Raw genomic sequence first — 22,648 nt, 5'->3', positions numbered from 1 at the left:
GATGGTTCCAACTGGGTTCCATCAATAGTTACCCAGAAAAAATTAGAAGAATTAAAACCACTTCTGACTTCTGGGAAACTATTGTGCAGTCTCAGACCGACATAGCCATACGATTTCCCCCATTCCCTCCAACTCCCCTGGGGTCTCACCCCACTAACTCAACCACCTCGCCACAGGATTCCCCCCATCCCCACTGGGACTCCCCCCTGTCAGGCCCAACTCTCACCCCCACTCCAGGCCCAATCTGATCCGACCCAAAGCCCAATACCCTCTCCCCACCAAAACTCCCTGAGGTCTTACCAAGGTCCTCCCCCCAACTCGCCACCAAGGCCTGACGCCCCCGCTCCTACTCCCTTCCCCAAGCCTGACCACCGCACCCCCCCACCCACCCACCCAACTTCCAACAAGGTGGGGAAAAAAAAAATCAGGCTGGAAATTGGGTATGATGAGGCAATCCAGCGCTGATTGCCGCTCTAAGGAAGTTCAGTCCCAATATGATCTAGATCTTCATAAAACGTGCCTTTGATTTTGTTGTGGTTAGTCATGGTTAGAACATAGGCACTGGTGATGGTGGTAAAACATTCCGCAGGAAATGGCAAATCCTACTGTCATCAGGCAGTCAAACCGATTTCTTTGGGAAAGTTCTCAAGTTGCCTTTGTTGCTGGACATGATGGCAAAGCCGAACCAGCCTTGTGATGTTGTTCTTTGCACCGACCAGTCCAGAACGAGTAAAGTTGGCCCCAGTTCCCTCAGTGGTTCAACTTTCACACATTAAGTTTCACTTGGTGTTGCAATGCTATATCTGTTTAGTCCTCTGGCAATTGCAGCACTTTACTCACCACATCCATCCATGGGTTTTCCCTGGTCAGCCAGGGAACAAATCTACAGGTTACTCTCACTTTTCGTGGGAGCTGATGCAGTTTCCCTGGGTGCAACACAGGTGACTGCTTGGAACTGCAAGTGAGAATTGTGTTAGCAGAGGTCCAAAGATTGGGGATTATCTGAGGGATGAGACATGTCCCCAGTCAGGGGTACTTACTACCCTTTCTACTTAACACCTGTAATATGGTTATCATCTAAAATAGAGTTAAAAGCAATCTGGTCAGTATCTTATGTGAAGCACATTAGCTTTTGTGCAGTAATCCATGTCTCACAGCAGATTCAGTTGGCTGGCCTGGGACATAGGAAAGAATCATTGAAGAGCTTGTTAACAGGTTGGAGAGAGATAGATTACAATATCAAAAGTAATAACGGGAAAAGCCAATTGTTTTTTGGGCACGTTAGTGCACAGCTGTCGGGAGCACTGGGGAGGAGCTATTATTCATTGAGGCTGCTGATGAAAAATCTTGTATAAAAAAAGTCAAACGGAGGAGCTCATGCAATGGCACAAAAGTTGCCATGGTTTGAGCAGAGCAGCTTGAGTACTTGAGGAGTGAGTGTTTAGGCACTTGTGCAGACCATGAGTCTGCTGGCCTTCTGCTTTCCTGCCTGCTCCATTCCTCCAGGCAACAGCAAACCCAGTAATAGCTGCCGTTCACCTTTTAGAATCACCCGCATCACAAAACCCCCACCTCCAGGCTGCGCCTGGTGGACTAACTGGCACCAAACTCGCCTCTGGGCCAATTAGGGGCTTTCCTTTTAAAAATGGTGTGGTATCACTGACACTGACACCAATGCAGGGTAGGGATCTGGAAATGATCCGGCAATTGGGCTCCCGATCTCAGGCTGAAAATCCAGACCATGTTGCCTGATGAGTGAGGAGAGAAATCGGCCAGATTTTTGTTCATGATCACTACACCTAATGTGATGTGAATGTTTGTGAATGTTGGTTAAGGACAGGTTGAAGCATGGCTACCTGGAACAAATACTGAAGAGCGTTTGGCATCCTTAAACTCGACCTCAATGAGAAGAGGTGGGAATAACATTGTGAAAATTTAGTCAAAAATTGAATTGTCCCACATGAGAAAAGGAGCATCAGAGAGTTCTCAGCAACAATGGGAGTGAGGACAAAAGAGACAGACATGCAAATTCTGGCCTTGATACGTTTAATACCAAAAGGTGCAAAGAGCATTGGGAGGTGGTTTGTTGCTCAGCGATTTCCTTTTCTTCTGTGAAATTCATCAACATGTTTTGACACGGGGTGTCTAGTAATCTCTGCTGTAATTAATTTTGGGCATTTTGTTCCACTGTGCAACTGGTTTGTGAGGGTACTCAGGAGCCTGCTAAGTCACCAAGGAAACCATTCCTGTTGTTCATGCTATGTTTTAAATTACATTTGAGGAGGAGCTTAATTCTTTTGCCTTTCAAATATAGGGATAGGCACAGAATGATTCAGGCCGATGTACCTGTTGATTAAAATATTCAGAAAGTGCAGTAATCACCATCCTTTTGTCTCAGGCACATCACATCATTTTCAAGAGGCGCCTGAACACCTTCAAACCTTGAAATGGGAGTGTGGTACTGGGCAGATTACAACAATAATCAATAAGGATGCTTTCACAGTGCAGTTATCCACCTCCATCAGTAGCTGCAGTTAGGGTTTCAGCCAGGCAGTATTTGCACATTGCTCAACTCCCCCTCATCTGGGACTTGAGAATTCCTGCCCAAGAGAGAGCAACACAGAGATCTAGACACACTATGCCCCGAGCTCTCTCTCCCCAGAGCTAGGGTATTTAAATAATCAGGGGAAGAACCCTTGCTCATTTAAATTAAGGTTGAGCAGGTTTGTAAAGGGTCTACTGGAACCCATGCGCTCTTTATAAAAGCAAAATACTGCAGATGCTGGAAATCTAAAATAAAAATAAGAACGCTAGAAATATTCAACAGGTCAGGGCAATATCCCTGGAGAGAAAGAGAGTTATCATTTCGGGTCACATTTCATCAGAACTGAAGGAAAATAGATTTGAAAGAGCTTTTAAGCCAGTAGAAGTGGGGGACGGGGCAGGAAGAACAAAAGGGAAGGTCTGAGATAGGATGCAGGGCGGGAGAGATTAAATAACAAAATATTTCATGATGCAAAAGCCAAAGAGATTGACGGTGGGTATAGTAAACAAACAGATGTTCCAGATGAGGTGTGAATAGCTCCATCTGAATACAACATGAAGGGATAAAGAAAGAAACAAGCTAGCAAAAAAAACTAGAACTAGATGAAGGCAGACGTTATGATATAAAACTGTTGAACTCAATATTGAGTCCATTAGGCTGGAGGGACGAAAGATGAGGTGCTGTTCCTCGAGCTTGTGTTGAGTTTCATTGAAACACTTTAGCAGAGCAAGGACAGAAAGGTCAGAGTGGAAGCAAGATGGAGAATTGAAATAATAAGTGACGGAAAGTTCAGGGCCATGCTTGCAGACTGTACAGAGATGTTCCACAAAGCGGTCCCCCAGTCTACGTTTGGTCTGCTCAGTGTAGAGGAAACCACATCGTGAACAGTGAATCCAGTATACAAAATTGAAAGAAGTAAAGTAAATCGCTACTTCACTTGGATGGAGTGTTTGGGACCTTGGATGGTGAGAAGGGAGGAGGTGAAAGGTCAGGCGTTGCATCACTTGTGCTTGCCTGGAAAGGTGCCTTAGGAAAGGAAAAGGGTGTTAGGGGTGACTGAGGAGTGGACCAGGATGTAACGGAAGGAACAGTCCCTTTGGAATGCTGAGAGGAGCGGGTGAGGGGAAGATGTGTTTGGTGGTGGCATCACACTGGAGCTGGCGAAAGTGGCAGAGGATGATCCTTTGAATACTGAGGCTAGTAGGGTGGAAGGTGATGACAAGGGGAACCCTTTAATGGTTCTGGAAGGGAGGGGAAGTGCTGACAGCAGAAGTGTGTGAAATGGATCTCTCATGGTTGAAGAAATATTCATTCTGTTTCCCTCCACAGATGCTGCTTGACCTGCTGAGTATTTCCGGCATTTTTAATTTGTTTTCATTTTAGCCCTTTATAAACTAAGTTTGAAACCACATCAGGTTTATTTTCATTTATAAAGCATCTTTCACAATCTCAGGATGTCCCAAGCTGCTTCACAACTGATGGTGCAGGGTTGAAGTGTGGTCACTGAGTTAATGCAGGAAATTCAGCAGCCAATTTGTGCACAGCAAGGGCCTACAAACAGCAATGTGATAATAAGCAGATGACTTTTTTTCATTGAAGTTGGTTGAGGGATAAATATTGGCCAGGACATCAGGAGAACACCTCTTCTTTTAATAGTGCTATGGATTCTTTTGCACAAGATAGTAGTCAGGGCCACAGCTTAACATCTCATTCAAAAGACAGAACCTCCAATAGTACTGCACTCCCTTAGTACTGCACTGGTCAGCCTAGATTATGTGCACAAAACTCCAATCTTTCTAACTCAGAAGGGAGAGTACTACCAACCGAGTCATGATCTCCCACTTACAACGAAACATAGAGCTTAATTCCCTCCTTCTGGCTTTGGGAATCTGCTTCACCCTGTAGTCAAGTTGTGTTCAGATTAACACTACAAAGATTAACATTGTTACAATGCACAGGCTTCTAAGCTGGTGCAAATTAGGATGTATTTATGGGCAGTTTTGTGCCATAAACTAGCACCTAATAGGGATTGGGTTGCCAGTCTACCGACATTCTGGCATATTCCATCCATTCAACCTGTCCTCAATTTGACTCCAGTTCCCAGAATTGAATACATGGTGGGGTAGATCTTGGTCTGACTTGAATTTGAGTCCAGAGTTGACACTGTGCTACCAGCATGTGTTCAAATCAAGAGGCATAAGAATTGATAATCCTCAAGCAAATACTGAGCATAAGTTGTTGATGCTGGTCACATTTCTACAGGCAGCTCACCTGAATGAAAGCACCAGTGATGGGCCACCTGCCTGGTCTGCAGTGGCCCTTAGATAAATTCGGGGTGGGTTGGAGGAAAACTGCTGGAACAGGCTAGGAGGGGGTTAAGCAGGACTGATTCAAAAATTTTTCATCTACCTTTCACCAGAGACCAAGGGGGTTGCTGCAGAATCCTGAGTGGGGAAGCCCGACTCCTGTATCCCTCATCACATTCTGCATCGACACAAATTTACATAGGTAGGGGACCTAATATCTATTTTAGGTTACCAGCTGGATGCCTACAAATATTGTTCGCTGAATTTTCCAACACCTGCACAGGTTGGACTCAAGCCGTCTCACTGCCAAAGTGGAATGCTTTGTGCCAGTTTTATGCCTGAAAAATGGGCACTAGACATACCAATTTCTATCCCATTATTTTAAACAACAATACCATCCAAAATTTACACTGTACAGATTCCAACCAAATTCTAAGTAACCCCTTGATGATACCTGGGCCTGCATATAATAAAAAGTGAATGCAAAGATATGAGGTGGAACTTTACTCAATGAACAATAAGAGTTCCAGAATAATTTACCTGGCAGAAGAATAGATAAAATTACACTGGGGCATTCAAAATACGGTTGGATGTGGGTTGGCACAATGAAAGTAGAAGGTTGGTCTCGATGGAGCAAAGGGCCATTGTTCACCCTCAGCATGTCCACTAGAGGCCTGACCATCTAAAAGGCGTATCAAAACTAGCCACAGCAGTTTGAAAATTTGAAAAAACTGGCATCAGTACCATGAAGCTGTCAGAATTGTAGTAAAAACCCAATTGGGTCAGTAATGTCCTTTAGAGAAGGAAACCTGCCATCCTTACTGCTCAGGAACAAAACCAGGACACAACACTACTCTACCCAAATTATCTGGATGTGTCAGGAAGCTGGGGCTTAACTGTAAGAATAGTTTGAGCCACAGAAGGCAAAGATGTCAAGCGTAAAGAAAGAGAAACTCCACAAGAGAACAGTAATCTTCCATTGTCACTCACAGGGCTTGGAGTAATGTGCTGAATTTGGGGTTTAATGCCTCCATGCTCCTGCGGAATATATTGACCACTACCATCACCGCTAGCGTCTCCAGAAGATCCCTGTGGCAAAGCAATCAATATCGACAAATAAAAATCTAGTGATTAAAGAAAAAACATTAAATGAGTCTTGAGAAGGATACAAGGAAATGGAAAGTTTACTCACATCGGGCTCAGCCTCATAACATTGATCTTCGCTGGCACGTGGATCTGATTTAATCGTCAGTTCTTGGATGGATCCCTGGAAAACACGAAACAAGATTAAAGATTTCAAAAGCTTTGATCTGGAAATCCAAAGAGCGCTGACAGGAATGATTCCTGTACTTGCTGTTTTTATATCTTCACCCTACTCCCTTGGAGAATAACATGAAAGATTCACAGACTGATGTGAACATCCTTTCATAGTGGTGACTATCATTATACCAGTCGGTATGGTAGTTAGCCCAATACAACTGAAGGGTTTCCTATGTTCTCACAACCCATACAGTGAGTGGGGGTGGGGGGCGGGTGATGGAATCCACCTAGCCCCACCAGATATGGGTATCAGGCTAGTCGTCAACTCAGTATTCACAGCTGGAACTCCAGTCTTCGCTCAGCAAGACTGTCCGGAGCAGCATTTGAATCCTGCACTGTCTGAATCAGAGGCTGGAATACTCTTACCATGCTTGCTCTCTCCCTGTTCAAGGTGTTTATACGAAGACAACATGTAAAATAAAAAGATTGCATTTCTAAAGCATCTAACATGACCTCAGGATAGCCCAACATGCTGTATAGCCAACAAAGTGCTTTGAAGTCATTGTTGTAATGCTGGAACTATAGCTGCCAAAATTGCGTACAAGCTTCCCACAATTAAATAAATGACTACATCATTTGTCTAAGGTCAAGGATAAGGAATAAACATTGGCCGGGATACCAGGGAGAACCAATACAAAAGCAAGCTGCTGTGGATGCTGGAAACCTGAAATGAAAATCAAAAATGCTGGACATACACAGAGGGCCTGGCCAATAAGGCAGCTGCCACCAGGGCCGCCATCCTAATTAAGGGTTGATGGTTCCTCAAGGATTGAGGCCCACCCACCAAGAGCTACCGGCCCAATTAGTGGGCTGACAGCTTAGCATCCTCAGCAGCGCCATCGCTAGCAGTGGCCATTGCAAGTAGTTGCAAGTGGAGAGCACCTCAAAGGCCGGACAACCGTGAAGAGGGGTAAGTGGGGTTGGCGGATGCTAGGGCTAGACAAGAAGCCCCTGGCGATTGGAGTGTGGGTCATGAGGCACATGAGGGTGTCACATTGGTGTCCGTTGGCCTTGGAGTGCCCAAAAAGGAGAACTTATGCCATACTGCCCTCTCGGGTGTCGGGGGTGGGGGGGGGGGGTGGCGTGGGGGCGTGGGAGGTGGAGAGAGCTGCAAGGTTTCACTGGCTGGTCTCTCCATGCAACTGCAGGCTATCACTACTTACCCCCCCACCAACTAGTAGAGATAGAAAGTGGCCCCGAGTTGTCAACTTAAGTGGCTCCATTGGGCTCCCAGCAGGGGGCCAATCTCCCAACTTTCCTGCAGCTGACAAAATAACAGGATGAACCACTTTATTCTTCTTCAAATGGAGCTGAAGTGAGAAGTGAGATGGTTTAGGATCTCATCTGACAGCCAGCCTCTCCGACAATGCTGCACCCTCTCAATCACTGCAGTGAAGTGGCAGCCCAGATGACGAGCTCAAGACTCTGGAGTTGGACTTGAAGCCTCAACCATCTGATTCAGGGATGACTGAAACATGGCTGATACTCTTAAAAAGGATGCACACAATGTGTTAAGTGAATATTAAACTGCATTTCCATCTTCTGGCCATGATTGTATGAATGCCACAGGAGATAAGTTTAGCTCTGTATACAGTAACTATGCTATTGTGCTGAACAATAGAAGCTGTTTTTCTGCAGTGTAATGTGACCTTGTACATCCAGCTCGCCAATGCTAGTCTGGCTGGTTAGTAATGTCACCACTGCTTCCAACACGCTGTGAATGGCCTGAAAAACTGGTAAATGTTTTCTTTATTGCTGGGGCAGGAACAGGGAAAGTTGGGGTGGCGAGGGGCAGGAGGCACAGGCAAAAGGCAGGGTAATGGTACTAGGTCATAACCCTCGTTTGGAAAGCTGGTGCAGACACGATGGGCCGAATGGCCTCCTTCTGTGCCGTTAAAGTTCTGTGATTCTGAGGTGAGGGGTCTAAGTACACAGATCTTTGAAGGTAACAGGACAAGCTGATCATGCTGTTAAAAAGCATTTGGGACCCTGGGCTCCATAAGGGGGCGTAGCACTGAGAGGAAGGATGTGATACTGAAGCTCCATACATCACTGGCAAGGTCTCAGCTGGAGTATTGTGTCCAACTCTGGGCAGCACACGTAAGAAGGATGTTAAAGCCTTGGAGAATGTGTAAACGGGAATGATATCTGGAACTCTCTGTCTGTAAGGGTAATAGAGGCAGAAACCCTCAACTCATTTAAAAGGTACCTGGATATGCACCTGATGTCCCGTAATCTCCAAGGCCACAGACAAAGTGCTGGAAAATGGGATTAGGCTGGGTGGCTTGTTTTTCAGCTTGCATAGACACAATGGGCAGACTGGCCTCTTTCTGTGCTGCACATTTGCCTACATTTTCTAAATTTTCTAAATATCTGGAAAGGAATGTGGGGAGGGGGCGGGGGAGTGGCAGTACGTGAATTGCTCCTTAGGAGAGCCAGCATGAATACGATGGGCCAAATGGCCTTCACCTGTACTGTAACGATTCCATGATTCTATGAGTAAACTCAGTTTTTGGAGCTCCTGGGGAAGCTGAGCTTCCTCTTCCTGGAGCACAGAAGGGTTTGGGGAATAGGTGATGAGTAATTTTGACGTAAAAAATAAAAACAAAAAACTGCGGATGCTGGAAATCCAAAACAATTTGTTGTCTGGCGCACTGACCTCTACCTCGTGGAGGCTGAGCGTTAACTCGCAGACACTTCCTCCTACCTCTTCCTGGACCATGACCCCACCACTGAACATCAAGCCACTGTTTCCAGGACTGTCACTGACCTCATCTCCTCTGGGGATCTCCCTCCCACAGCTTCCAACCTGATAGTCGCCCAACTTCGGACGGCCAGCTTCTACCTCCTACCCAAAATCCACAAACAGAACTGTCCCGGTAGACCGATCGTGTCAGCTGGCTCCTGCCCCACGGAACACATTTCTCGTTATCTTGACTCCCTTATCTTGTCCAGTCCCTTCCCACCTACATCCGTGATTCCTCTGACACCTTACGTCACATCAACAATTTCCAGTTCCCTGGCCCCAACCGCTTCCTCTTCACCATGGACGTCCAATCTCTCTACACCTCCATCCCCCACCAGGATGGTCTGAGGGCCCTTAGCTTCTTCCTTGAACAGAGGCCTGAACAATCCCCATCCACCACTACTCTCCTCCGTCTGGCTGAACTTGTTCTCACACTGAACAATTTCTCCTTCAACTCCTCTCACTTCCTCCAAATAAAAGGTGTGGCTATGGGCACCCGCATGGCCCCCAGCTATGCCTGTCTCTTTATGGGGTATGTGGAACATTCCTTGTTCCAGTCCTACTCCGGCCCCCTTCCACAACTCTTTCTCTGGTACATCGATGATTACTTTGGTGTTGCTTCATGCTCTCGTCAGGACTTGGAAAAATTTATTAATTTTGCTTCCAATCTCCACCCCTCTATCATTTTCACGTGGTCCATCTCTGACACTTCCCTTCCCTTCCTTGAACTCTCTGTCTCAATCTCTGGTGATAGACTGTCCACCAATATCCATTACAAGCCTACCGACTCCCACAGCTACCTCGACTACAGCTCCTCACAGCTTCCTGTAAGGACTCCATCCCATTCTCTCAGTTTCTTCGCCTCCGTCGCATCTGTCCCCATGATGTTACCTTCAAAAACAGTTCCTCTGACATGTCCTCCTTCTTCCTTAACCAAGGTTTTCCACCCACGGTCGTTGACAGGGCCCTCAACCGTGTCCGGCCCATCTCCCGCACATCCGCCCTCACGCCTTCTCCTCCCTCCCAGAAACATGATAGGGTCCCCCTTGTCCTCACTTATCACCCCACCAGTCTCCGCATTCAAAAGATAATCCTCCACCATTTCCGCCAACTCCAGCATGATGCCACCACCAAACACATCTTCCCTTCACCCCCCCCTGTCGGCATTCCGTAGGGATCGTTCCCTCCGGGACACCCTGGTCCACTCCTCTATCACCCCCTACTCCTCAACCCCCACCTATGGCACCTCCCCATGCCCACGCAAAAGATGCAACACCTGCCCCTTCACTTCCTTTCTCCTCACCATCCAAGGGCCCAAACACTCCTTTCAAGTGAAGCAGCATTTCACTTGCATTTCCCCCAACTTAGTCTACTGTATTCATTGCTCCCAATGCGGTCTCCTCTACATTGGAGAGAACAAACGTAAACTGGGTGACCGCTTTGCAGAACACCTGCAGTCTGTCTGCAAGAATGACCCAAACCTCCCTGTCGCTTGCCATTTTAACACTCCACCCTGCTCTCTTGCCCACATGCCTGTCCTTGGCTTGCTGCATTGTTCCAGTGCAGCCCAACGCAAACTGGAGGAACAGCACTTCATCTTCCGACTAGGCACTTTCAGCCTTCCGGACTGAATATTGAATTCAACAACTTTAGGTCTTGAGCTCCCTCCTCCATCTCCACTCCTTTTCTGTTTCTTCCATCTTCCTTTTGTTTTTTTTTCCACAATAATTTATATAGATTTTTTTCCCACCTATTTCCATTATTTTTAAATCTTTTATGCCCCCCCACCCCCACTAGAGCTATACCTTGAGTGCCCTACCATCCATTCTTAATTAGCACATTCGTTTAGATAATATCACCAACTTCAACACCTCTGTGTTCTTTTGTTCCTTTGTGACATCTTTTGATGATCTGCTCCTATCACTGCTTGCTTGTCCCTACAACACCCCCCCCTCCACTTCTCTCCCCCCCCACCTTAAACCAGCTTATATTTCACCCCTCTCATTGTAAAGAAAAATCAGTTCTGTTGAAGGGTCATGAGGACTCGAAACGTCAACTCTTTTCTTCTCTGCTGATGCTGCCAGTCCTGCTGAGTTTTTCCACGTAATTCTGTTTTTGTTTTGAGTAATTTTGATATTTTGATGGAATAAATGAAGGGAAACACTTTCCACCAGCAGAAAGATCGGTGGTGATCAGAGGACACAAATTTAAGATACTTGGTAAAAGAGCCCAAGGGGAGATGAGGAGAATTATTTTTGCACAGCACGTTGTTATGATCTAGAACGCACTGTCTGAACAGTTGGTAGAAGGAAATTCAATAGTAATTTTCAAAAGGGAGTTGGACATATACTGGAAAAGGAAAAATTAACAGGGCCATGGGGAAAGAGCAAAGGAAGTTGGAGTAATTGGATAGCTTTTTCAAAGAAGTCAGGCAAGATAGGTTGATTGGCTTCCCTCTCAAGGAAGATTCTATGATTTGATCGAGAAAATTGTAACTCGTTATGTAAGAAGAGTAAAACTGGACTGGTGTTCACCAATCATCTTACATTGATCCCAAACTGATGCTTCACAAAAGTCTTCCTCATTTTATAAACCGTTTTACTGGGTTCTATTACCACAATGAAAACACATTGAGCTCAGCTGCTACAGATCTTCCACTTCTCCCAGCAACCGCCCCAGTTAATATTAGTGAAACATCTGTCCAGGTACAGCTGCCACTTCCTGTTTTAAGGAACCACAACAACGAGAAAGTCTGAGTTCACCCTGATTGCACAAGTTTCCACAGAAACTCCACCAACGTTTACCCAACACAAGCAGCAACCGTGACAGGACTCAGAACCACTTGTCTGCAGAGCGCAGGTGGGACAAACCAGACCCAACGCTGAGCTGAATTTGGGCCAAGACAGAGGTTTGGACAAGCACTTCAAACACCCAAGTCAATAATACAAGAACAGACAGAAAATACTGTTCATACTGTACTGTAAAAACATACTAAAATGGTACTTTCTGTGAAGAAGCTTAGTATTTCTCAACTTTTCTTTGCGGCAAAATAATTTTTTACAAGTGATTGTTTTAGACAGAACCGAGGAGACCCTCCAAGCCGTCCCACAACACCCTGTGGAGGATTCCTCTGGCGATCCACCAACCATCAATGAGCTTAATCGGGCCATCCAACAGATGAAAACCAACAAAGCTTGTGGGCCAGATGGTATCCCTGCAGAGGCCTACCCTATTGGCAGCTATCAGCTCACGTCATGGCTCGATCATAAGACCAAAAGACATAGGAGCAGAAATTAGGCCATTCGGCCCATCGAGTCTGCTCCGCCATTCAATCATGGCTGATAAGTTTCTCAACCCCATTCTCCCGCCTTCTCCCCGTGACCTTTGATCCCCTCACCAATCAAGAACCTATCTATCTCCGTCTTAAATACACTCAATGACCTGGCCTCCACAGCCTTCTGTGGCAATGAATTCCATAGATTCACCACTCTCTGGCTAAAGAAGTTTCTCCTCATCTCTGTTCTAAAAGGTCTTCTCTTTACTCTGAGGCTGTGCCCTCGGGTCCTAGTCTCTCCTACTAATGGAAACATCTTCCCCACGTCCACTCTATCCAGGCCTTTCAGTATTCTGTAAGTTTCAATCAGATCCCCCTTCATCCTTCTAAATGCCATTGAGTATAGACCCAGAGTCCTCAAATGTTCCTCATATGTTAAGCCTTTCATTCTTGGGATCATTCTCGTGAACCTCCTCTGGACCCTCTCCAAGGCCAACACTTCCTGAGATACGGGGCCCAAAATTGCTCACAATATTCTAAATGTGGTCTGACCACAGCCTTATAAAGCCTCAGCAGCACATCCCTGCTTTTATATTCTAGTCCTCTCGAAATAAATGTCAACTTTGCATTTGTCTTCCTAACTACTGACTCAACGTGCAAGTTAACCTTAAGAGAATCCTGGACTAGGACTCCCAAGTCCTTTTGCACACCAGATTTCTGAATTCTCTCCCCATTTAGAAAATAGTCTATGCCTCTATTCTTCCAAAGTACATGACCTCACACTTCTCCACGTTGTATTCCATCTGCCACTTCTTTGCCCATTCTCCTAACCTGTCCAAATCCTTCTGCAGCCTCCCCGCCTCCTCAATACTACCTCCACCTATCTTTGACCAGGTCACCCTCCATCTCTGGGATGAAGAGGACATTCCCTGGGATCTCAAGAATGTGACCATTATTACTATCCACAAATCTGATTGTGAAAACTCCAAGGGGATTTCCCTCCTGTTCATCCTGGGTAAGATCCTGGCCCGCATCCTCCTGAACCACCTTCATCTGGTCGCTGAGGAGATCCTCCTGGAAACCCAGTGTGGCTTCCGACTATCCCGGGGTACTGCGGACATGGTCTTTGTCGTTAGACATATCCAGGAAAAATATTGGGAGCAAAATTGAGAATTGTTCCTAGCCTTCATCGACCTGACCAAATTGTGAAGCTCTGTGGAGCGTCCTCCAATGCTTTGGTTGCCAGTTGAAGTTTGTCACTGTCCTGAGACTCCTGCATGACAACATGGCCGCCACCATCCTGAGTGGAGGATCAGAAACTGACACCTTTCACATCCAGACCAGGGTTAAACAAGGTTGTGTGATCGCCCCCACCTTGTTCACCATTTACCTGACTCTCATCATCCACCTCATCTGAGATGAGCTGCCACCTGGTGTCAGCATTCACCAGCGTCTGGATGGGATATTCTTCAACCTTGGTTGCTCCCGGGCAAAAATAAAACTCACCACCATGGATATCCACGACCTTCAGCTTTCGGATGACTGCTGCGTGATGGTTCAGTCTGTAAAGGTCATGCAAAGGACGCTTGACCTCTTCAACACCTCATATAAGAGGCTTGGCCTGTCCTTAAACATCGTCAAGACGAAGGTGCTTCACTAACCTTCCCCGGGCCAGTTGAGCATCTCCCACACCATCCACATAGACTCTGAAGCATGTGCAGCACTTCCCTTATCTCGGCAGCCGCCTCTCTCAAGGAGCTACCATCAATGAGCAAGTTCAACACCAAGTCAACAGTGCCAGTGCCGCCTTCTTCAAGCTGTGCCAACATGTCTTTGACAACAGGGGCCTCTGGTTTATAAGGCTGTTGTGTTGACTGCCTTCCTCTATTGCAGTGAAATATGGGCTATCTACTGACGCCATGGTAAGATCCTTGAGTGCTTCCATCAGCGGTGCTGGCGTTGAATCATGGGGATCAAGTGGGAGGACTGCCGGGCTAACGTGAGCGTCTCCATGATGCTGCGTCTCCCAGCGTTGAAGCCCTGCTCCTGTGGAACCAACTACAATGGATGGGCCATCGCATCCGGATACCTGAAAACCACCTCCCTCGGCAGGTTCTCTTCTCACAGCTCTCAGTTGCCAACACTCAAAGGGCGGCCAAAGGGAAAGGTGTAAGGATACGCTCAAGGTTGCCCTAAAGCACAGAAGCATTAACGCCTCTGACAGGGAGGAGAATGCTGCCGATCACTCGGCATGGCACCGCCTGGTCCATCAAGGTGCAAACCACTTCGAGGCTCAGCGACTCAACAGTGAGGCGGAACATCGGCGGCAGAGGAAAAAGGAAGCCAAGCCGGGGCCGTGGTTTCCACTCCCCTGCACAACAATGTGCCCGGACTGTGGAAGAACTTGTGGATCCAAAATTGGGCTCCTCAGCCATCTGAAGTCTCACCAAGCCTGACGGACGTCATCCTCGAATCTGCGGGACCGCTGCCGCCGATTCCAAATTGCACTGGATTACTAGACTGAATTTTATGCTGGGGATGGGCTCTCCGCCTCTCCAGCGTCAAAGTCAGGTGCGAGCCTGTCTCTGCTTGGCCAGCTCGCTCCACAGTCATTTAACAACTGTGGGGCTACCAGTGGGCCACCTGCCTCCACCTGGAGAGGGCTTCCCACCTCCAAGAGCTGCCAATCAATCAAATTGTCAGCAGCTCGCTTGTCCCAGCAGCATCACCAGGAGGAGATGCAGGGAACATGCAGCAATGGAACTGGATTTAAAGATGTCCAGGCTATTGCCAGGGTCAGGCTGGCAGACCCTGGAGGGTTTGGGTGAGGAGGGGGTGATGTGGGGGTGGGACGGGGCTGTGGTGGGAGGGGAAACTCAGGCGAGGGGCAGAAGTAACCTGCAGAGGGCCTCGGATAGGCACAGACAGCCCAGCCCAAAATGGAGGCACATCTCCGTTTGCCCAGCCAACAGGAGGCTGAGCACCAGGGGCCAGCCTTCTCTCACAGCTATGGGCTTCAATTGTTTGTAGGCTGTCCGAAGCCTCCCCTACCACTGGCAAAATTGCAGCAGGGATGGGCGAGAAAGCAGTGGGCACCATTTTACGGTGTTGCCCTGCCTGCCATCTGCCCCTGGAGGGTTGGGGTGGGTGGGGGGGGGGGGGGTTGCTAAATTCCAGCCACTATGTGAGGTGCCGTCATGTTTGCTTTTGGAGGCAATGGGCAAGATCTTACTGAAATTTAAACGTGGGCCGAGACCTTTCCAGATCCCAATCTCAATGGTGTCTGAAGCCCACCCACCAATGTGACCTACCCAGCACTGGACAATAGCAGGCACCCGCTGCGTTCATTGTCCAATTAAGAACAACGGGTGGCCTGTGGAGCCTCCACAGGATGGCCTGTGGCTGTATCTGTAGCTCTCTGCTGCCCCCTTCTCCAAACTGAGGGGATCTAAAAAAGCTTCCAATGATTCCCTGGTCTGCCACCGGTCGGCTGTCGCCCGGCACCTACAGGACTTCGGCCTCAGGAAAGTCCTGGCAGCAACACCAATTTGGCCCCAAGTAGACACTGAATTGATCCTATTTGCTGCTGGGTGGGTAGCCGGTGCTGGTCTGACTCTGCTTCCAGCAAGATCGCTCGGAGGCAGGAAGGGGTCAGGTAGATGATCCCACACCAAAATTTCAGAAATTTCCCACCCTCTCGCCTCCAAAGCTGCCTCTACATGCCTGATAAGATTCTGCTAAAATCCAGCAACAAGTCTGTAAGACCCCATAAAAAAATAAATTAAGTGAATGGCCAGTTAATGTGTTTTTGATGGTGTCATTTGGTTGGGTCAGAATGTTGCCCAGGGCAACCACAGAAGGCCACACTCCTCTCCAAACAGTGCCAAGGGGTATTTCACATCTTACAAACAGGAGCAAACCTCAGTTTAACATCTGACCTGAAAGATATCAGGCTAGAGTTTCCACAAGGGACCTCTCAGAGATGAACAAGAAATGCTGGCCTTGCCAATGATGCTCACATTCCATGAACAAATAAAGAAGTAGTGGGTCATCAGAAACCCAGGAGAAAGTGCAAACCTTCAGGAGTACGTTCACAGTGATATTCCTTTCCTTTAAGCCCAAAGGATCCTTTATGTTCATTCATTCATGGGATTTGGGCTTCGTTGGCTGGGCCAGCATTTATTGCCCATCCCTAGTTGCCCTTGAGAAGGTGGTGGTGAGCTGCCTTCTTGAACCACTGCAGTCCTTGTGGTGTAGGTACACCTACAGTGCTGTTAGGGAGAGATTTCCAGGATTTTGACCCAGTGACAGTGAAGGAAGGATGATATATTTCCAAGTCAGGATGGTGAGTGACTTGGAGGGAACTTCCAGATGGTAGCATTTGTGGATTTGCAAGGTGCTGTCGAAGTAGCCTTAGTTAATTCCTGCAGTGCATCTTGTAAATGGTACACAATGCTGCTACTGTGCGTTGGTGGTGGAGGGAGTGAATGTTTGTGGATGTCGTACCAATCATGCGGGCTGCTTTGTCCTGGATGAGGTTGAGCTTCTTGAGTGTTGTGGGAGGTGCACTCATCCAGGCAAGTGGAGCGTATTCCATCACACTCCTGACTTGTGTCTTTTAGATGGTGGACAGGCTTTGGGGAGTCAGGAGGTAAGTTACTCATTGCAGGATTCCTAGCTTCTGACCTGCTCTTGTAGCCACAGTATTTATATGGCTGGTCCAGCTCAGTTTCTGGTCAATGGTAACCATTAGGATGTTGATAATGGGGGATTCAATGATGGTAATGCCATTGAACATTAAGGGGCAATGGTTGGATTCTCTCTTGTTGGAGATGGTCATTGCTTGGTACTTGTGTGGCACAAATGTTACTTGCCAATTGCCAGCCCAAGCCTGGATATTGTCCAGGTCTTATTGCATTTAAACATGGACCGCTTTAGTATCTGAGGAGTCACGAATGGTGCTGAACATTGTGCAATCATCAGCGAACATCCCCACTTCTGACCTTATGATGGAAGGAAGGTCATTGATGAAGCAGCTGAAGATGGTTGGGCTGAGGACACTACCCTGAGGGACTGCTGCAGTGATGTCCTGGAGCTGAGATGATTGACCTCCAACAACCACAGCCTTTGTGCTAGATATGACTCCAACCAGTGGACAGCTTTCCCCCTGATTCCCATTGACTCCAGTTTTATTAGGGTTCCTTGATGCCACACCTGGCCAAATGCTGCCTTGATGTGAAGGGCAGTCACTCTCACCTCACCTCGGGAGTTCAGCTCTTTTGACCATGCTTGGACCAAGGCTGTAATGAGGTCAGGAGCTGAGTGGTCCTGGCGGAACCCAAACTGGGTATCAGTGAGCAGGTTATTGCTCAGCAAGTGCCACTTTATCCTGACAAGCTGTGGCTAACCTCAGTCTCCCTCATTCACTAAATTGGTCTGCTAATTCTACAATTTTCTAACCTTGATAATTGACAAGAACTTTTTCGGCGTCAGTGTTCACAATTAGCCTGGCTCCTCCTTTCCTAGTGATAAAACTTGCGCTAATTCTCGGCCCTTTGTTAGAGTCAGAACTTGTCAATCAAAACTACTCAATCTCTCAATTTGTCCAGTAATTTAACTTAACTTCCTGGACCTCTAACTCTAACATTTTACAAATGTATTCATAAGATATTCTGATCACTGTTTCCTATCTCTGTCTTGCCGAATGCCCTATAAGAAATCCCACTGTCTAAATCAGTCTGGTTGGAACTCTGAGGATAAATTTCTACACAAGGTTCTGCCCACTGGTCCATTCAATGGAAAAACTGTGGGAAAATGGAAAAGTTACGAAGAACAACAGGAGAATACCCAGGACTCACAACTCTATACTCAAAATGTTGCTGACCAGTATCCCACTGGACCACAGCCACCGATCGTGATACTTTCTTCTTTAGTGAGTCAGTTTGGAGGAGTGCTAAGTGTGTTATCACACATTTGAGGATAAGGATCAAGGGCATCACCCCACCACCGAGAGCAAAAAGTGCCTGAAACTGGAGGTAACCTATTGCCCTGGGTAGGAAATAGGTGGGGAGATAGGAGACAGAGAGTAGCGATAATTGGTAAACACTCCAATTGGCAGGATGTGATCAGCAAAGTCCCTCAGGGATCTATACAGGGACCTCAGCTTTTTATTATACTTGTCAATGATTTTAATGAAAGAAAACAGTTGGATATTCAACTTATTGGTAACAATAAGAGACATAGAACAGAAAGTTGCACAGGAACATTGCAGGATTAAATGACTGTGGCAGATGCTGTTCAATGTACGGAAGGGTGAGATCATCCACTTTGGATCTAAGATCCAAATTTTCCAAATGGAAAGAAGCGAGGAACTGTGGAGGAGCAGAGAGATTTAGGAATGAATATAAAGAAATCACTAAAAGCCAGTGGGCAGGTACAGAAATTAATTAAAAGGCTAATAGAATTCATCTCCAGGGGGCTGGAATACAAAGTAGTGGAAAGTATACTGCAGAGCCTTGGCGAGACCCTATCCAGAGCACTGCATTCAGATCTGGCCTCTGCATCTCAGGAAGCATACACTGACCTTGGAGGGGTTGAGCAAAAGATCATTAGAATGATACAAGGACAAAATAGTTAAATTATGAGGACAGGTTGCACAAACACGATTTGTACTCCCTCGAGTTTAGAAGATTAAAGGATGAACTGGTATAGGTGTTTAAAGAGATTAAAAAATTTGATAAGGTAGATATGAAGAAACTAATTTCTCTGGTGGGAGAAATGAAGAATAAAGGGATGTAATAGTAAAATTGGGGTTAAAATGTGCGGAAGAAAGGTCAATAAGAACTTTATCAGTACAGTCCCAGTTATATAATCCCAGCAAACTGAGTGCCGGGAGCGGCTGGCTACTGAGCCATGATAATGCACAGCATTGAAGCGACTGTCTGATTTTACGAGTTTAGCCTATCTGAGAAACTGGCATCATCTGCCAGTATAGCTCTAACTTTCGGCAAGCAACATGTGTGAAAGCTGACTAACAGGTCAAACTCACTTAAAGGTCAGTGCCTGCAAATGGGGCCAAATATTGTTTCAGGCAGAATTAAGCTCCTAACAGATTTTAAATATTTGACATCCTTTCTCAAGGCTGTGGGAGGGTCAATGCCTCTTGTAAATGAAGGAGATCCCAATATAAAGGGAAGTATGAAGCCTGTGAAGATACATTGCTGAGTAAATCACGTTGGATTCTAAGTGATGCCCTTAGACCCTGAGATTTAAATACTGACAAGACCTCCTGCGGCGTGGTACCTTCATCATTACCTGAATCGTATGAGCTAAAATGTCAGGTTCGCATGGCTAGCACCCAACCAATATTCCCGACAGATGGGCAGTGTTAAAATCAATGAGCTTGATCAATTATGTTCAGTAATACACATCAAAGTAGTCAATGTGAATTTACCGTCACATTAACATTCCATGGGATCATCTTCATCATATGAAAAGACTTGCATTGATATAGAACTTTTCTTGACCATCAGTTGCCTTGAAGAGCTTTACAGCCAATGAAGTTCTTTTGAAATGTAGTCAATGTAATGTAGGAAACACAGCAGCCAATTTACACTTAGTAAACTCCTACCAACAGCAATCTGATAATGATCAGAAAATCTGTTTTTGTGATGCTGATTGAGGGATAAATATTGGCCAGAACACTGCAGATAACTCTCCTGCTCTTGTCCAAAATAATGCAATGGGGTTTTTTTATATTCAGGCGAACAGGCAGATGGGCCCTCAGCTTAACATGTTATCTAAAAGACAGTGACTCGGGAGCTCTTTAAAAATGGCAGGCGGGCCCTGATTCCGGCATTCTCAACCCCATTCCCAGGTTTTCTGAGTGTCAGGAATACTGCTTAAGGGTGCAGAATGGTTTGGGGCATATGCCCGCACTGTGCACTTCCGACCTGGCCAGCTCTATTGCTGAGACAGACATTTGCTATTCCATAATTTTCATGGAGTCGGGCCAGCTTTTTAAAGGGTGGTTCTTCACGACACCTCAGGGGTGTCATGAACCACAGTCTGCATGAGAGAACATTTTGAAAGGTAAGTTCAAGAGGTTCTTCTCATGGCCCCCATGCCCTCCACCCACCCCACATAGCCCCTCATGCCCTGCCGCCAGGCTATGCTCCCCACCTATCCCCTATTACCACTCATGCCCCCCTATGCCAGGCTATGCCCCAAGGGTATATGGGGTTCCTATTATAAAATACTGTAATGTACATACCTTTGTATTTATAACAAAGACAGAAGTTGCTGGAAAAACTCAGCAGGTCTGACAGCATCTGTGGAGAGAAAGACAGAGTTAACATTTTGAGTCCATATGACTCTTCTTCAGAACTGCGCATCTGTCTGACTCTGAAGAAGAGTCATATGGACTCGAAACGTTAACTCTGTCTTTCTCTCCGCAGATGCTGTCAGACCTGCTGAGTTTTTCCAGCAATTTTTGTTTTTGTTTCAGATTTCCAGCATTCGCAGTATTTTGCTTTTACTTTTGTATTTATAGTTTGCTTTCACACAGCATGTGTGTTCACACAGCATGGTTTTGCTGATTCACTGAGGGCAATATTGACCCCAAAATGGGTGACTGTGAGCCAAGTGAGAAGCTAAAGTTGTACAAATCTGAAGCAAGTACCCAAACTGCTTCACTCAAATGCATCCACTTCCATTTTTAATGGTTGTTGGAAGGGAAGGTGACAAATCTGCTCTCAGGAGGCAAATTAGTTGTTGAAACCTTTTAAAGAAATTGCATTCCTTCATTTTAATAGGAATTCGATTTTAAACCCACAACGTTAAGAACATAAGAAATGGGAGTAGGAATGGACCAAATGGCCTCTCGAGCCTGTTCTACCATTCAATACAATCATGGCTGATCTTCTGCCTCAACTCCATCTTCTCGCCCTTATTCCCTACATCCCTTGATTTCCCGAGAGAGACCAAAAATCTGACTAAACACTGATTATATTCAATGATAGGGCATTCAAAACCCTCTTGGGTAGAAAACTCCAAAGATATCCAACCCTCCAAGAGAGGAAACTTCTCATCTCAAAACAATCGACCCCTTATCCAGAGACTGGGCCCCTGTGATCTAGATTCCCAGCCAGGGGAAACAACCTCTCAGTGTCTACACTATCAAGCCCCTTTAGAAACTTGTATATTTCAATGTGACCACTTCTCATTCTTCTAAATTCCAGAATGTATAGGCTCAATTTACTCAGCCTCTCATCATAGGACAACCCTCACATCCCAGGAACCAATCTGATTAACCATTGCCCTACCACCTCCAAGGCAAGTATATCCTTTCATAAATATGGAGACCAAAATACACAGAGTTCTCCAGGTGTGTCTTACCAAAGCCCTATAAAATTTTTTATTTATATTCATTCTTGGAATGTGGGTGCCAGCATTTATTGCCCATCCCTAATTGCCCTGGAGAAGGTGGTGGTGAGCTGCCTTCCTGAACTCCTGCAGTCCATGTGGTGTAGGTACACCCACAGTGCTGTTAGGAAGGGAGTTCCAGGACTTTGACCCAGTAACAGTGAAGGAAAGGCAGTATAGTTCCAAGGCAGGATGGTGAGTGATTGGAGGAGAATTTACAAGTGGTGGTGTTTCTGTGTCTGCTGCCCTTGTTCTTTTAGGTGGTAGAGGTTGTGGATTTGGGAATTACCGTCAAGGGAGCCTTGGAGGGTTTCTGTAGCGCATCTTGTTAATGGTACACACTGCTGCTACTGTGTGTCGGTGGTAGAGGGAATGAATGTTTGTTGATCAGGTGCCATTCAAGTGGGGCTGCTTTGTCCTGGACGGCGTCAAGCTTCTTGAGTGTTGTGGGAGCTGCACTCATCCAGGCAAGTGGGGAGTATTCCATCACACTCCTGACTTGTGCCTTGTAGATGGTGGACAGGCTTTGGGGAGTCAAGAGATGAATTATTTACTGCAGGATTCCCAAACCTCTGACCCGCTCTTATAGCCACAGTATTTATATAGCTAGTCCAGATCAGTTTCTAGTCAATGGCAACCCCAAGGATATTGTTGGTGGGCATTCAGATATGATAATGCCATTGAATGTCAAAGGGAGATGGTTAGATTCTCCCTTGTTGGAGATAGTCATTTCTGAGCACTTGTGTAGCATGAATATTACTTGTCACTTATCAGCCCAAGCCTGAATGTTGCCCAATGTGGGTACAAACTGGTTCAGTATCTCAGGCATTGTGAATGAAACTGAATACTGTGCAATCATCAGTGAACTTCCCCACGAAGCGGGGAAGGTCATTGATGAAGCAGCTGACAATGGTTGGGTCTAGGACACTACCCTGAAGAATTGCTGCAGCACACTGGGTACAGCAAACGCAAGGGTGCTGCCAACATTGCGGCTGTAGTGCTAAAGACTTGAGTTCCAGAACTACCCATGACCT

General features: G+C 46.4%; 1 protein-coding gene across 4 annotated transcripts in view; it reads right to left on the bottom strand.

The window, feature by feature from the left end:
• Positions 1–22,648, bottom strand: part of LOC121279055 (collagen alpha-1(XVIII) chain-like) — a 539,532-nt gene that overhangs the window by 356,236 nt on the left and 160,648 nt on the right. For all 4 annotated transcript variants that reach the window (XM_041189891.1, XM_041189890.1, XM_041189889.1 and 1 more), the window contains 2 exons: positions 6,044–6,118; positions 5,842–5,940 (listed from right to left, as the gene is read on the bottom strand). In XM_041189891.1, coding sequence (XP_041045825.1) covers positions 5,842–5,940; positions 6,044–6,118 — 174 coding nt within the window. The remainder of the gene's footprint in view (positions 1–5,841; positions 5,941–6,043; positions 6,119–22,648) is intronic.

Source organism: Carcharodon carcharias, chromosome 6 (genome assembly GCF_017639515.1).
Source record: "Carcharodon carcharias isolate sCarCar2 chromosome 6, sCarCar2.pri, whole genome shotgun sequence".
In the NCBI taxonomy this organism is placed as follows: Eukaryota; Metazoa; Chordata; class Chondrichthyes; order Lamniformes; family Lamnidae; genus Carcharodon; species Carcharodon carcharias.
This window is presented reverse-complemented; position numbering and strand designations above follow the sequence as displayed.